This window comes from Populus euphratica, unplaced genomic scaffold (assembly GCF_000495115.2).
Source record: "Populus euphratica unplaced genomic scaffold, PopEup_1.0 scaffold16.1, whole genome shotgun sequence".
Taxonomy (NCBI): Eukaryota; Viridiplantae; Streptophyta; class Magnoliopsida; order Malpighiales; family Salicaceae; genus Populus; species Populus euphratica.
Window position 1 is genome coordinate 1617760 of NW_011499882.1, and position 16230 is coordinate 1633989.

A 16230-nucleotide genomic window follows, 5' to 3' on the forward strand; every position below is an offset into this window, starting at 1 on the left:
GAGTCTGACTGCAATACTAAACCTAATAGTCTTGGATATGGGTCTGGTTATAAACTTGTGTCATAAAAGTATGATACTTAAATAGATTAATTAAAAAAATAAAACAAAGAAAAAAAATCAACAAGAAGAAAAAAACTGATGTAGCAAAAAAAAATCTAAATTAACTTGGATAATCCGTCACATTTGAGATCTGTGTCATGAAAATCTATTAACTAAATAGAAAAAAAATTAATACCAACAAACTAAATAAAAAAGGTCAATTAAAAAGAAAAAAAAGCATCAATCTTTTTACTGTAGATTGTATTGTGCAGTCTATAGTGAAAGATATAAAAAGAAAAAGAAAAAAAAAACTAAAAGCATCAGCCTTTTCACCGTGGACAACATAAAATGTTAAAAGATGAAATCGGAAGAACAAAGGTAACGAGAAAAAAGAAAAACAATCTAAATCAATCAGGATAACTAGTCAAACTTGGAATCCGTGTCATGAAAATCTAATAATTAAACAAAAAAATTTAATATTAAGAAAAAAAATTAAAAGAATAATTATAAAAAAAAGAAGAAAAAAAAGTAATAAAAAAGCTAACGACATCAACTTTTTTACTGTGTATTGCACTATGCCGTCCACAATAAAAATATTAAAAAGAAAAAGAAAAAAAAAACAAAGGCATACGCCATGAGTTATTTTTTTTCTTGTGTAAAAAATATCAAAAAATATTAAGATGTAAAAGTGTTATGTATTTCTGCAAAGATATATCCAAGAGCTTTTGGTCTAACTGCAACGTTTGACCCAAGAGTAATATTTATAACATTTATAATAATATTAAACTTACATGACTCAAGTTTAAGTGAGCCTGGTTACAGCACCGGATTCAAGAGCTTTGGATGTGGGTCTGGTTGCAAGGTTATGTCATGAAAATGTGATAATTAAATAGATTAATTAAAAAAATAAAAAAACCAATAGAAAGAAAAAAACTAATGAAGAAAAAGAAAAAAAATTGAATTAACTGGATTAACCCTTCAAAGGAGGTTAACCCGTCAAACCTTAGATTGACGTCATAAAAGTCTGATAATTAAATAGAAAGAAATTTAACTTTAACAAACTAAACTAAATGAAAAAAATTAATTAAAAAGAAAGAAAGAAAGAAAATAAAATTCTGGTTTAACTTGTCAAATCAGGCTAACTCGTTAAACTCGGGATTCATTAACAAACTAAATTAATCAAAAAAATTTATTAAAAGAAAAGAGCAAAGAAAAAGGTAAAAAAAACCATAAAGGCATAAAAAACCCAAAAAAATGAAAAAAAATATTATAATAAAATTATAATAATATAATTATCATTATAATAATAATAATAATAACTATTATGATATATAAGTATAATTAAAAGACGTGGGGAGGTTACAATGCTTTCCATATGAAGAAAAAAACTAATGAAAAAATCTGAATTAATTAGATTAATTTTTTAAATCATGTTAACTCATCAAATCTTAGATTTATGTCATTAAATTTTGATAAGTAAATAGAAAAAAAAATTAACGGGTTAACCAATAAGTAACTGGGTTAACCTATCAAGTTAGAGATACGTGTTATTAAAATCTGATAATTTAATAGAAAGAAATTTAACTTTAACAAACTAAACTAAATGAAAAAAATTAATTAGAAAAAGTAAAAAAATTAAATTCCGAGTTAGCTCGTTAAATTAGGTTAACCCGTCAAACTCGGAATTTATTAACAAACTAAATTAAACAAAAAATTTATGAAAAGAAAAAAGCAAAAAAAATCCCATAAAAACATAATATATATATATATATATGTATTTATATTTATATAATAGAGTATGTTATAATTATTATATATAAATATTATTAAAAGACGTGAAAAAACTATGATATTTTCTCTACGCATTTTAGAGTATATTATAATAGTAATAATAATAATGTTTGGCAATCACACATGCCTCTCTTGAAGACTGTGCCAAACAGGCAGCAATTTTTTTTTTAAAAATTATTATAATGTCTGACCAACCTACCTCCTACCCTATAATAACGAAAAAAAAAAGAAGAAGTAAAAAGACGAGCTAATCTTAGGCCAAAGGCAAGGTTCTTTTTTTGCTAATCTTAAAGGCAATAAAGTAAATTAATTGTACTTTCAAAAGGGAAAACCTGAAATTGTCTATAAGCGCCGAGTTTAGTTTTTTGTTCTGGAAAGACATTTTTGTGGTTTAAATCTTCGAAAAAAGGAAGAAGAAGATCCTCCTTCTACCATCAGGCAGCCAACTGTCTTCGGTTCGAAGCGTAACAACATAAATGCATGGCTCCAATATACAGCGCACATGACAGTGTGATCTGCACTGTTTTTACCCGTTTAATTCGTTGTGTACACTCACTCACTCACTCATAAACTTTGATTTGCAGATTGGGTGGTAGAAAAACATCGTTAGTTGTCAAGCATCTTAATTTCAACGACAATATCACATTACGATGATGCCCAAAAAACATAAATTAATACACGCATGTAGAAACATTTATATATAATTAAGAAGTGTTGGTATAGCATTTAAACACTGCTATATCTTCTTTGCTATATTTCTATAAGGATACAAATATAAATTTAATCCTTAAAAAATATATTTATTAAAAGAAACACTCACGAATCCGGAAATTAATTTCACCTTTTAAAAGAATGTGAAAATACCAGATAAAAAAAAAACACCAGCACTCCCCTCACGAGCTTCCTAGCACTTAACTGGCAAACCACGCATCATCTCACCACCTCCAAGCTCTCTTTACAAGTACATGGGCCACCCCGGCCCGACAACATTTCCCAGAAAGAACTCACGGGACGGGACAGTAGTGCTCTTCAAGCAACAGAGATTTTGATCACTTCTTGGACAACAGTAACGACATTACTGGGACATTCTAATCTGTAACGAGTAAATTATTATTATGCATGAATGAATGAATGGATGTTATCAAAGAACTAGCAAAACTCCTCTTATGCATGCGTCCAGATATTATCCCATTCAATTAACCTCAACAACAAACTCCTTGTCCTCCTCCAACCTCTCCATAGCTCCAGCTTCCAAGCTTATCTCCGCATCAATACTCCTTCCACCACTCTTCCCTCGATACAGATACACCATTCCATCGAACCTGTTATTGATTCCACTCCTCACCGTCTCTGGCCTTCCCCACCCAAAATCCACCTCGTAAACTGGAAACCTTGGCGAGCTCCCAACAGAGACACAGTTAACACCCGCATCTTTGAACTGAAATATCTTTGGTGACCTTTCAAACTGCCTGTTACGCTCTTCAATGGCTTTAGCATCGTGCATCTCAATGGCTTTTTGTATCATGGAAGCTCCAAACTCAGGTGGGTTCATCGACAGCAACCCGACAGTGGTCACCGTGTATATGGCCTGAATTAGGTTACCAAAGTAACTTTCCGGCATTGGCGGGTCGACCCTTTTGCGGCAGTCAGCAAAGACAGTGAAGACCGTGTGGTCTTCAGGCTTAAGCTGACGCGCTTGGGTTACATGGCGCCACATATGGACAGCAAGTGATTGAAAAGTAGAGAATGGTTTTGATCCGTCGGATGATGCGTTTGAGTTGACTTTTGACTTGATCTTGTCAATTGCTGATTCAGAGAATTTGAAGACTCGCTCACGGAGTGGCGGATCAACAGGCTTAGCGTCAGCAGTGCCGTTGGACGATGCATTTTGTGTGTCCTGGTCTGGCGGTGGTGGGTGTAGCTTTACTTTAGTGTTTCTCACTTTGGTGCGGTCCAGGAAAGGCAAGACAGTGACTGAAGGCAGCCCACTGCAAATCTGGGCCCATGAACTCATAAAGTGCCACGTGGAGGAACCATCAATGATGGCATGGTTGAAGGCCAATCCCATTGCTAGTCCATCTTCCAGCTTGGTTAGCTGCAAGCAATATTTAGCAGCATCCTCAGAAATTAAGTCGTTTTATTTAGCTTACACTACATAGGAATATATGTAAACATATATATCGAGACAGAGAGAGAGAGGGGATAGGGTTCTAATCGGGTTATGTGAAAACAAATTAATAGATAAATGTACACAAAGTAGTTGAAACATTAACTATGGAATCATATCTTAAAATTACTTCTTCTTAAATCAAATTTAATAGTTTTTTTTTTCAGGTCAAATTATGTATTTGAAAATTTTGAAAAAATATTTTTTCATTTTAAATTATTTTTTATAATTTTGAATGATATTAAAATTAAATTTTAAAAATTAAAAATATATTTTAATATATTTTTAAATAAAAAATATTATAACCTAAAATAATTAAATGCAATTTAAAACACGACCAAAAGGCCCAACTCAACCCTTTTGCTTAAGTTCATGTTTTGCTTGCCTCCTGCATTCTGCAGGTATCTACCAAATTAGATTAAAATATTCTTAATTAGTAGCCAAAATTAATAGAAGGCATCTACTTACATGCATGCATAAATCAATGTCTTACAAAATTGTAATTAAATGGGGTATGCTTCTGACGAAAAAAGAAATGTTACGTACCTGCACCGACAACAATGGTCTGTGGAGTCCCTCGGAGTTCAAGATCCCATTGTAAGGTATGAGCTCCTTCAACGTGGAGGTACCCAGCTCAACAGCTAGATCCTCCACACTGATCCACTCAGCATTGGCCTCCACCACCTCAACACCCTCCATATCATCGTCATATTCTACACTGAGCACCCCTTCGTCATCTCTTGCAAGTTTCCCGGCCAGTTGGTAGAAATCCTCCAAGACAGCTCCAAGCCCATCCTTCAGCTTCCCTACCATGTCCTCATACCCATTTCCCTTATAAACTAACAACTTCTGGTTGTAGTGAAACGCAATGTACGGCAGATCAAAGGTCACTAATTGACATTCCCTTCTTCCTAGTTTTTTTCTGGGCTTGACATGGGATTTTCCTGTTATTTTCAACTTAATGATCTCCTGCTCCTTATATTCTGCCTCGGGGGCCATTGCTGATTGTTGATGGTATTCAGGAGTGTGCCTAATTGAAGCTGAGAAAGAAGCTTGTACTTCAGGACCTGTAAGACAGACAGATAATCTGTGTGGTTATGGAAAGCTAAAGAGAGAGTCAAGGGATACTTATAGAAGAGATGATTCTGGTGTGGTTGGGAGTCATTAATGGATTTCATGGGAGCGGTTGTGTCCCATTAATATTTGGGATTTGATTAGACAGACTGTTAGTTAGGGAAAAACTTGATGAGATCGGTAAGATAAAGGCTCTCTCTCCTTACACATATTAATTGCCTGCTGCAAATTTAATTATGAATGCCAACATAAATCACCTCAAAATTTGTTCTCTAGCTAGTGCCCTGTACACACACCAGTCTATATGTGGCGCTGTAAGAACTTGGACCCAGCGCTTCAAGTGTTTGCACCATTCATGCATGGATGCTATGGATATAGAAGCAGCATATATAGATGGATATGCCATGAAAGTGTTCATGTCGTTCCAATAGATGCACATTTCTTTCCGTTTCGGCAAATTAGGTGGGGGATTTTACGTTGAATTTTATGATGATGACCATCGAGATCAAGTCAAGAAATTCTCACAGCACAATTTATAAGTTCACACATCCGACCCTTACTCTTTGCAAGGACCGGCCAATTATGGGACGGGAATGGGTTAGTGGATGAATAATGATTACTCCGCCGCTGGCATTTAAACATTATTTTTTAATTTATTTTAAATAATAATAATAATAGAATTTAAATTCACGAGTACATATTAATAAATAAAAGCTCGTTACATGCTGAGACAACCTGAAGATCTAAGATTTAAAGGGAGGATACAAGACTAATTTCATCAAAGAACGAACGTGAGAATCAAATCAATTTAAAGCCTTAAATAATTTCAATGACATAATTGAAGAGGTTCCATCGATGCAGGTAGAAGAAAACCCACATCGAGCGAGCTCCAACCTGCGCATACGGAGATTAATTATTTAAGGCAATGACTTTAATTCCAAGCAATAAATGATTCACCTAAGAAAGAAAGAAAGTTGCGAGGAAGGGCTTCCATTCCAGCTTGATGCTGCCACTTCTATAAACACACTGTCATGTACATGACAGCTGCATGCATGTGACCATTTATCACGGCATCAGTACCGTCCGTCAACGTGTGGAGCCCGGGAGAATTGACTGCATCCAAAATCTCTTTTCCAAGGCTTCGCTGCCAAAGCTCTAACATCCATTCATCTCGTTGAATCGCCTCACCACTCCTTCACCGGTAACACCACGCCACCAATTACCCTCTCCGTCTCCTCTCTCAGGTTTCATCTTCCAATTTCTTCTCCTTTCCTTTTTTTTTTTCTTAAAAAAAACAAATCCATCTTTCAAGTTTCTTCTCTTTGTTTCCTATATCGTAGCGCGCACAAACAAAAACTGTTTCATTTCTAATTCAACATTTTACCTCTGATTAGATTAGATTAATATATTAATTAAGTTCGTAAATAGACCTACATAAACACGCGGGCTTTGTGATTTGCTTGTTCTATTTTTCTTTGGGAATAGAAACTATTGTGGCTTTATTTCAATAGAAAGTCTTTTCTATATATCTATACATAAATAAACACCTAAAAAATATTATAAGAAAATAAATAACTTATAACATTAAATAAGTCGAAAAAGGTCAAAAAAAAAAAACTTGGATTGATAAAACTTCTCAATTATAGGTAAGTAAAAAACCAAAATTTTTTTAATAAAACTTCTATTATCGAATGAAATCTTTTAATATCAAGATTGATCTTTTTTCATTGTTGAAATTATTGTTAGCTAGCCATTTTCTTTTCGTCACCATTCTTAATCGAGTTTCTCTTACTCTCTTTAACCAAGAGACTGAAAATAAAAAGAATGAATTTTTGAATCACAATAATAATTATCATTAATATAAGTTAGTTATATATTTTCTTTGTATTTCATATTTTAGTCTCATATCTTTAAATTTTATATCTTTAACCATATCTTAAAGCGTAATTTTTTCTATTTAAGCTATAAAAGGGCATGAATGAAGAAATAAAATTAATTCTGGAGGGTATTCAAAATAAACGCAGCACAAAAAGTTTATTGCTTTATCATCACTCAATGTTGGAGGCTCAAACAACTTGCAACCTTTGTGGTATATGTATTAAAAACACTGACTATCTTTTTATTCATTGTGATTTTGCCTGGGATATTTGGATGAAATTCTATCTTGGTGGGGGAATTAGTGGATGTTTTCCTAGGTGTTTTGATGACAAGTTATATTAATGGTCTGCGCACTGGTTACCAAAAATTTTAAAAAAAAATTTAAAAGCTTTTATCCTTTTACACAATCTATAATATATGGCTAGATCGAAATAATAATGTCTTTCAAGAGGATACTACATATCTTGATTCTTTATTGTTCTCTTAATGACTAAAGTCTTATAATTATCAGTTAGTATATTCATGATTTAATTTTCTAATCAATGCAAATGATATTAATTTTGGACAAACCAACATATATAAGATTTACTAATATTTTTATCTGATTTGTCTATTTTTCTTTTTCATTTCTCAATGTAAGTTTTCTTATTTTTTTTAATGCTTACTGCATAAATAACCATGTTTTTAATAAAAATCGATCACTATATTAAAAAAAAAAAAGATGCTGTTGGATCTTCACACGGCTGGCTTATATTTATGGAAAAGAATTATGGAACTACTTTTTTCAACCTCTTCAATGCAGGTTTCATTCGTCTCTCTCCTGTCAGTAGAACTCATCTTCATTCAGGGATTGAGATTGACATCAAGTGTCCACTTCCTTATGTGCGGATGAGCACGAGTTGGTTGTAGCAATCCTCGGTGATTATTATTGGTTGTCCTATTTCAAGTCCGGTCATAAATCGTGGAAGCATGCATGTACAAGGGAGAGGTCTACCCCTCTCAGATGTTATTTACTACAAATGTGTGATATACGCTGGGAGTAACAGGAGCCAAGTCGTGTCCCTTGATACTTCAGCATCGAACCCGAAACTAAAGATGGTTACACTCGAGATGATCACGTGCGTGGGCGAGGAATACGTATCTTGTAGAGTCATTGAAGGGAGAGTAGCTATTTGTTAATTAAGAGGATTTTGAAAAAGAAAGACGACGAGTTTCAGGATGTTACCTCAAAGTTTGAGGTCTTTAAACTTACTGCACCAGATTCTTTAAACAACAGTCATCAACAAAGATCGTTGAGATAGGGAGCTTATAAGTTGATGATGCAATATTCTTGTGCGACAACTATTCCATGTCGTTTTCGGCTTTAGACTTCCCTGGATGCCTACCAAACTCTACTTACTTCACTGATGATTACATTCTCCTTTGGCGTTGTGAACCTTTTGGACCTCGTGACATTGGCGTTTTCAACATGGAGGATGGAAGTATTCGATTACATTACACTCCAGACATTGCCCACAAGGACTTGCCGCCACCGTGCCAACACCAAACATTCAACACCTATAATCTATTTGTCATGTAATGATATTTGGTTGCGGCAATTTTTTCCCCTATTAATCAACCCGATCATATACTTTGTTTTTTTTTCCCTTATGAACTTGTTGTAAATTGATCAAACTGCGTTGTATATTGTCAGTTGGTCATGAAAATTTTATTGATGGGAGTAGAATTACACAAGGTAGAGTGTTTAGAACATTATGGTAGGTGCAATAAATATTGAGTGTTTGCAGCGGATGATTAATAGGAAAAGTCAGGCGGCCAAGCAGCCGTCTTGCAGGGTGCTAGGAGACAATTGGAGATACTCCTGTAAAGACCGCAACTCATCTGTTTTCAATTTTTGAATATTATATGATATAATTCTATTTTTTTCAACTTCTGTTTGCTTAAGATAAGCACAACAATTATCCTGTTGTGAATTCTCTTTATATATATACATCAGTAATGGAATCATCCCTTTAATTAAGCATGTAAACCGTTCTTTCTTTATTGCTTGAAACATGGTATTAGAGCCATCTATGGCTTCCTCTCATGCTGCCAGATCAACTAGCTTCATATTTCTCAACCCCTCCCCTCCAGAACTTACTAATTAACAAGACAACGTCTGTGCTAGTTGGAGCCAAATCCAGCATATGCCGAGTGGTTTTAGAAGGATCAAAAGCTGCTGTCATGGCTTCTGGCTTCTACCCCTGTGGAGGCTTTTACGTACGCTGTGGAATTCAAGAACTCTTATGAGTTATGGCAGATCCTTGAAAGATCTTTTGGTTATGTTTCTGAAAATAGACTGTTGCAACTTCATATTCAGCTACAAGAATTAACCACTGATAATGAGTCTGTGGCGGACTATCGGTCCAAGGAAAACAGGTTTCCCTTTTTGATCTCCACGGACAATCACTGGCTCATGAAATTCTTCTCAACAGTTAAAAACACAAGAAACCTTCTGCTAGTATGATTCAGAAATCCAACTCTTCTAGTTCCCCCCCATCTCAGCAGTCCTCTAATGCTTGTAGTTGCTCTTTTATGAACTATTCTGCAGGCAGCAATTATTCTGATGGTTCCAATAACCGCAGCTCCGTGTAAGAGACGCTATGAATTTCGGCGTCCCAACAGCTCTTATAAGAGCACATCTTTCAATTCTGCACCACTGTCTCCTAATACAGGGGAAGGAGCAAATGGGTGAAAACATGCATTTAAAATTGAAGGATGACACCCTCGTTTTTGAAGATGATCACATGCAACCGAACCAGTCTAAAAGGTGGTTGGAGGTGTTTTTTACATAGATATCCAATCAACTGTTGTGCATGCATGTGAAGTGATGTGGAAACACATGCTGCATCATAAGGAATGAGTTCTGGTTTTGAAATAATATTTTCCTGGAATCTTATGTCATCATTAATAAAAATTCCATGTCAAGGCATTTTCTTAAATTATGTGATCATGGTTGTGAAGCAGGGATTAATTTTCTTATTTGATGTACCGATTAAAGCATGATTTATAAGCACTGTATGAGGTTGTTTTGACGAAGTTGGCTAAATAGAGTAATACAACGCTCTAAATTTCAATGTGATCAAGTGTTGATATCCACATAGTAATAGTTTGAAGATTGAAAACCGCAAAATATGAACAAATTCAGGTGCAGAATCCAGAGGGTTTAATAGCTCTTATGTCTACACACATAATAGCTTGCGATATTGTCACTGCTATATATGCTTTAGTGTGAAGCTATGAGAATCAAAATGAAGCATAGGAGAGCTTTTGCATGTGATATACATTTGAAGCTCAATAGAACTGTTGAGTGGCCAGAATGAGAGAAGTAGATGCTGATATTGTCAAATCTGGTAGGTGGGCTGTGATTCTCTCCCGAGCGTGAAAGGGTGGCTACACAACGATGCCCTCTGCATTAAAAAACAGCATAATATTATCAGACGAATAGTAGTATTGCATGGATCAATGCAAATCAAATGTCTAATTTTGACTGAAGAACCATTGCAGCTTTTGATGAGCTTTTCGGTTGCTTGAACTGCTCTCTTCCTCTTTTTCATGGGAGTAATAATTAAGCGGTAAACTATCAGATATGCTATATATCTAATTGCATGTAGTGAGTTTACGATCACATCTTACTGTAAACTTAATTAGGTAGCCGCCCAAGTGCCTTGACAATGAATAAAAATATTAATAATCAAGGTTTATAGGGATTGCATTGAATTTTATTGACAAAATCTTAAGATTGATCATATTGATATATACTATAAGGGCCTTGATATATACGCTCGGTACGTAGCCGTTTATTAATCTTCTTGGCTGCATGCGTCTCCCAGCTTTGATCGATCATATATATATATATATATATAACAATAATCGATGGTATATATGCATGTCGTTAATTTCCCCTTGAAAATAAAGTTATAATGAAACTGCTGGGACCATATTATACAATAGTAATCTACGATGCTTTCTGTCTTTTTTCTTTTTTTATTTCTTGTTTTGTCCTGATTTTTTTTTGTTTTTTTTTTCTTTCCAAAACCACTTTCCTTTTTTTCAACTTTCCTTTGTTTTCTCTTTTTTCTTATTTATTTTTTTTCAAAATTTTTTTTATTGATTTTACTTTTAAAATATTAAGCTAATTAAAAATTTTATTTTATAGCTTTTTTTTTCTTTAAAATACTATAGATTTTTGCAATGTTTTTTCACATAGTTTTTTTATTTTATTTTTTTCTTACAAAATTATATTTGTTAATTTTTTTAATGTTTTAGTTTTGTAATTTTTTTCTTTAAAATATTGTTGATTGTTATAATGTTTCTCCGAATGATTTTTTTTATGATTTTCTTTAAAACTTTTTTATTTTATTTTTTAATATTAAACTGGTTAAAAATTACAATTACAATATATGACAAAAACACTATGACTTTTCTCATAAATTATTATAGATTGCTGCAGTGTTTTTTTTGCACATAGTTTATTCTATTTTGTTATATTTTTTTCTAAAATTATCATTATTAATTTTATTTTTTAAATATTAAGTTGGTTAAGAATTGCAATTACAAGTAAATACAAGTTTTTCCTAACAAAATATTATGGACTGATACAGTTTTTTCTCACATGTTTTTTTTCTGATTTTTTTTGTGTTTTTATTTTTTGTAATATTTTTTTAAGTTTTCTTTATTGATTTTTTTTATTATTTAGTTGGTTATCATTTAAATTTATAATAAAGTTTAATCATGTGGGGAAAGCACAATAGTTTTCCTTACAAAATATTGTGGATTGCTACAATGTCTCTCCACATGTTTTTTTTTATAATTTTTTTAAAATTATCTTTGTCAATTTTATTTTTTTAATATTGAGCTGTTTGATAATTACAATTACAAATTATTATAAATAAGGCTAAATCATGCGAGCAAGCACTGTAGCTTTTATCACAAAACATTGTGAATTACTACAATGTTTCTAACATGAATTTTTTTCTTTTTTTATGTTTTTTTTATTTTTTTCTTTAAAATATTGTGAATTGTTGCAGTGTTTTTCCATATAATTTTTTCATGATTTTTTTCAAAATTATCCTTATCAATTTTTTTTTAATATTGAATTATGTTTTTTTTATTTTTTTCTTTAAAATATTGTGAATTGTTGCAGTGTTTTTCCATATAATTTTTTCATGATTTTTTTCAAAATTATCCTTATCAATTTTTTTTTAATATTGAATTAGTTAATAATTATAATAAAGCTAAATTACATGAAGAAAGCGTTGTAGTTTTTCTCACAAAACACTATGGATTGTTACAATATTTCATTAAATGTTTTTTTATTTTATTTTATTGGGGAAAGCACTATAGTTTTCCTCACAAAACATTGTCAATTGCTACAACGTTTTTTCTCATGGGTTTTTTCCACTTCAAAATTATCTTTGTTTGTTTTTTTTAATATTAAATTGTTAGAGAATTTAGCTTTGTAATTTTTTTTATTAACAAAAAAGTTAAATCATGTGGTGAAAGCACTATATTTTTCCTCAAAAAATATTGTGAATTGATACAAATCATTTTATTCATTCTCTAAATTTTTTATCATCAGCATAATTTTTTTTTTTTTGTTATGAAATATTTGCTCCATCATATTTTTAGTTTCTATTAATTATATAACGCTGATTCACAATTATAACACTATCAAGTATATTTATTTTATAAACCTGCGGCAATGCACGGGTATATCATCTCGTGTTATTCTAATGGATGACTATATTCTATTATTTTATGACATAGAATATATATATATATATAACGACTTAATTTGTTGTGTTTCGATGAATATATGCTCTTCCTTCATGATGTTAACGAGAGGATGCAAAAAACACATCGATCCTTCGTCATTAGGTTAAATTATGTATATCTTCTCACATAGATCGATCCAAAGCTGTACGTGTTCTGTTTTCAATCTCTTCGTGACTATATATACCCAACAAACACCATCTTTTTTATCCTTAGGGTTTAGTTTGTTTAAGCATATCCAGAAGCATTATTCTCTCCTTTTTACTGTGGCCATAGAACAAGATTAACTTATAAGCAACCTTTATATATATATATATATATATATTCACATCCTCGCACCAATTGAATGCTTCTGCTATAATTATTCATTATAATAATAATAAAAAAGAGAGTAAAGATTCGATTACACTAGGCGTTCAAGATAGAGGACTTGTTTAATTTTAGATTTAATTATTGGAATATAAAAAAGACAGACGTGTGAGATGATATGTTCCCCTGCTGACATTTCTAGATTGTAAAAGAAACAGCAACTGATAAAGGGTCCATCTGTCATGCTCACGTGGACCCCTTCTAGCAAAGTTTAGAGATCAGAAATCATCATCCTTTGCCGTTCATCACCAGCCACCGGCATCATCATCGTAGGCAAGATCATCCTCGACTTTCTCTGCCACGTCATCAGCAATATGGTCTTCCAAAGCATCAATGCCCTCAGCCAATGCCAGTCCACCTAAGACCCCGCCCACCGCACCCACGGCCAATCCTGTCCCCATCCCTCCAAACTTACTTTTCTTCTTCTCCTCCACAACCACAGGTTGCTGCTCTCCATACCCGTAACCCCCATAACCGTAACTCGGCTGCCCGTATGTCGGAGGTGGGGGCGCGCTGTACTGATACCCAGTTGGCGGAGCTGCTGTTGAATAGTACGGATTTGGCTGCGGTGGTGGGGCACCATAGGGTGTCGCGTAAGGGTAGTGATCTCTCGAAGATGACGGAGGAGGAACCCCGTAAGGAGGTTCAGGGTAAGCATCAGGAGCACGATAGCGAGGGTCTCTAATGGTGACCTTAACGTCGAGTTTCCCCTGTGGTCTGCCGGAAGGACGCTTGAGCTGGAGAGCGCGGGTTGCTCGTTCTCCGATGTCGACGTCGTCGAGAACGTCAATGAGCTTGAGCTTTGCGGAGCCGATGAGGGGCTTGGTGCCTTCCTCGGAGCCGGCGTGGACGATGTCGATGTGGAGGGTGTGGTCTTCGATGCGACCAGATGGTAAGGGGATGACCAGAGTTTGGTCCCAAAAAGGAGAGGTGTCGCCTTCGTCGTCAACTCGAGTGGAGCATTTGTAGTTGGAGTCAACCCACACGACAGCGTATGGCTTCAAAGAGCCATGGCGCCAGTTAACGTTTTTAAGGTCTTTGGCAGAAGAGATGGTGACTTCAACCTCGTATCGAGAAGGCATGATTTGGTCTTTGGAGCCTGGAATATTTTTTGCACGCGGCTAGCAGCGTGGCGGGGATGTATTTATATATAGGTTTCAGTACTCGGACTTTGGACCTGCAGTCGGGGTATGGAGATAATTAATGGTCTAGAATGCCCTTTTGATTTGTTTGCGTTTGCCCGTATCCATTGAGCACCAGTGTGGTAATTTTGTATGGTAGGTGAAGGTGATTCCTTTAATGGCGGTAACGGCTAAGAATGTTATTTTAGGCGAAAGATGAGGGTTTCTGGGACAGGTACTTTTCTCTTTCCTTTTGATTCTTCCGTGTATAGAAGAAGGCATGATAATAGCATCTATATATGCTATTTTGAAGTGTCAAGATATTAATATGATGTTTTAAATATAGTATTTCGAAGTAAAATTAAAGGCCATTTGAAGAAATTAGTACTTTAGTTTGTCTCCACGGAGTTTTGAAGTTATTTTCTTGTCAGTCTGTCTTACATATATAGAAATATATAGCTTTTGTAATGGGAAAGAATTAAGAAGCATCTTCACTATCGTACATCTTACCGTTCCCGCTGGAGCTACCAACTAAGAAGAGAAGGCTAGAAGATGGGTTTTTAGCTGAGCTTCCTTTTCACCTCCCGCGTTTGGAGATGCTTAAAGTTGGATGGATGTTCTTTAACCAAAATCCGGGACAAGGCAAGGCATAAATGCGATAGGAATTAATTGGGATGCAAAAGGCAGAGAGAAGAGTATAATTCATAGATGATTCTTCTAGGCTTGCACGCGGTGAGCTAGACCGGCCATGGCTCCTTGGGCCAGAAACACAATTGTCATAATCAAATATTCCTTTTTGTCTTCTCCTTCTTTATACGCGGCCCGGCCCAAGTGCTTAAAATACACTATGATCTGATTTTTTTTTTTTGTTATTTAAAATTCAGATCTTTGAATTTTGATTGGTGCTTTTTAGTTATTGTTATTTTCTATTAAAATTTTGTTTACTTTTAATTTTACCCTGTTTCTTAAAATGTATATATAAGGTGTTTTAATCCGGTTCTTTTACTTTTAATTTCTTTATTTTTTCTTTATTTTTTTATTAAAGTTTTTATAGCTTGTAATTTGATTATTTAAATTAAATTTATAATTTTTTTCAATGATAATAATGATTTCAATTTATTCCCTTTTAGTTCTTTTGTTTTTTTTTTCTTGATTTTTTAATCAAAGTTTTTATAATTTACAGTTCTATCCTCTTAATCCTGAGTTCATAGTTTTTATTTTTTCAATAATAATAATAGTAATAACAATAATAATTGCAATAATAATCATTATAATTTGATGATGATGATGATTAAAATTGTAATGTTAGTTATTATTGTTATTATTATAAAAAATATGATGAAAATAATAATATTATCAATAATGATAACAACAATAAAATTAATTAAATTAGTAATGATAGTAATAATCGTAAAAATATTAATAATGATAATTTGGCAATAATAATAGTTAAAAAATAAACAGTATTGTTATAGTGTTGTGGTAACAACAATACTATTGTTGTTGTTATTGCTACTACTATTATAAATAATAATAATAGCAATGACATAAGAGAGAATAAGATGGGAAGAAGAATAATAATGATAATAAAAATCCTAGTAATAATTGTTGTGATGATAATGATAACAATAATACAAATATCGCATGTGTGTGACGATCGTCCATCATTCAGGAAAAGTGTAAATGTCTATCTAGAAAAAATATGGTAAGATAAAAAAATTCTTTGTTTTTTCTATAGAAACAATGAATAGAAGTCGCTACCTAGTATTTTATGAATCAAGAACCCTAACTAGTTTCAGAGATAAGGTATAAAGATTGGTTACGTAAAGAAAAGATATTAACACCCAAAATATATCCTATCTAAAGTAAGCTGTATTGTTATATTGTCTGATAAAACTTAAGGTTTTGGTTGTGTTTTCTAATTATTGGTGTGTTTAAAGAGTCAAGAAAAGCCCTTCTCACTAAAAAGATTCCTAC

The 16230-nt window shown here is 33.3% G+C and overlaps 2 protein-coding genes across 2 annotated transcripts; both read right to left on the reverse strand.

Annotated features, from left to right (window-relative positions):
• Window positions 1-2707: 2707 nt before the first annotated feature.
• On the reverse strand, window positions 2708-5286 carry LOC105129683 (BAHD acyltransferase DCR-like). The gene is made up of 2 exons (XM_011031858.1): window positions 4544-5286; window positions 2708-3925 (listed from the first exon to the last, which is right to left on the reverse strand). The coding sequence occupies exons 1-2, from the start codon at window positions 4994-4996 to the stop codon at window positions 3023-3025; spliced, it is 1356 nt and encodes a 451-aa protein (XP_011030160.1). The 5' UTR covers window positions 4997-5286; the 3' UTR covers window positions 2708-3022.
• Window positions 5287-13185: 7899 nt separating this feature from the next.
• LOC105129684 (Calcium-dependent lipid-binding (CaLB domain) family protein) lies at window positions 13186-14535 on the reverse strand. Its single transcript, XM_011031860.1, has one exon. The coding sequence runs from the start codon at window positions 14212-14214 to the stop codon at window positions 13378-13380; it is 837 nt and encodes a 278-aa protein (XP_011030162.1). The 5' UTR covers window positions 14215-14535; the 3' UTR covers window positions 13186-13377.
• Window positions 14536-16230: the final 1695 nt, after the last annotated feature.

Bases quoted from the DNA above. Each gene is read 5' to 3' on its own strand.
- LOC105129683 (XM_011031858.1), bottom strand. From the start codon at position 4,996: ATGGCCCCCGAGGCAGAATATAAGGAGCAGGAGATCATTAAGTTGAAA. The intron at 3,926-4,543 runs GTACGTAACATT...TATTGCTTGCAG, and splicing joins GACCATTGTTGTCGGTGCAG to CTAACCAAGCTGGAAGATGG.
- LOC105129684 (XM_011031860.1), bottom strand. From the start codon at position 14,214: ATGCCTTCTCGATACGAGGTTGAAGTCACCATCTCTTCTGCCAAAGAC.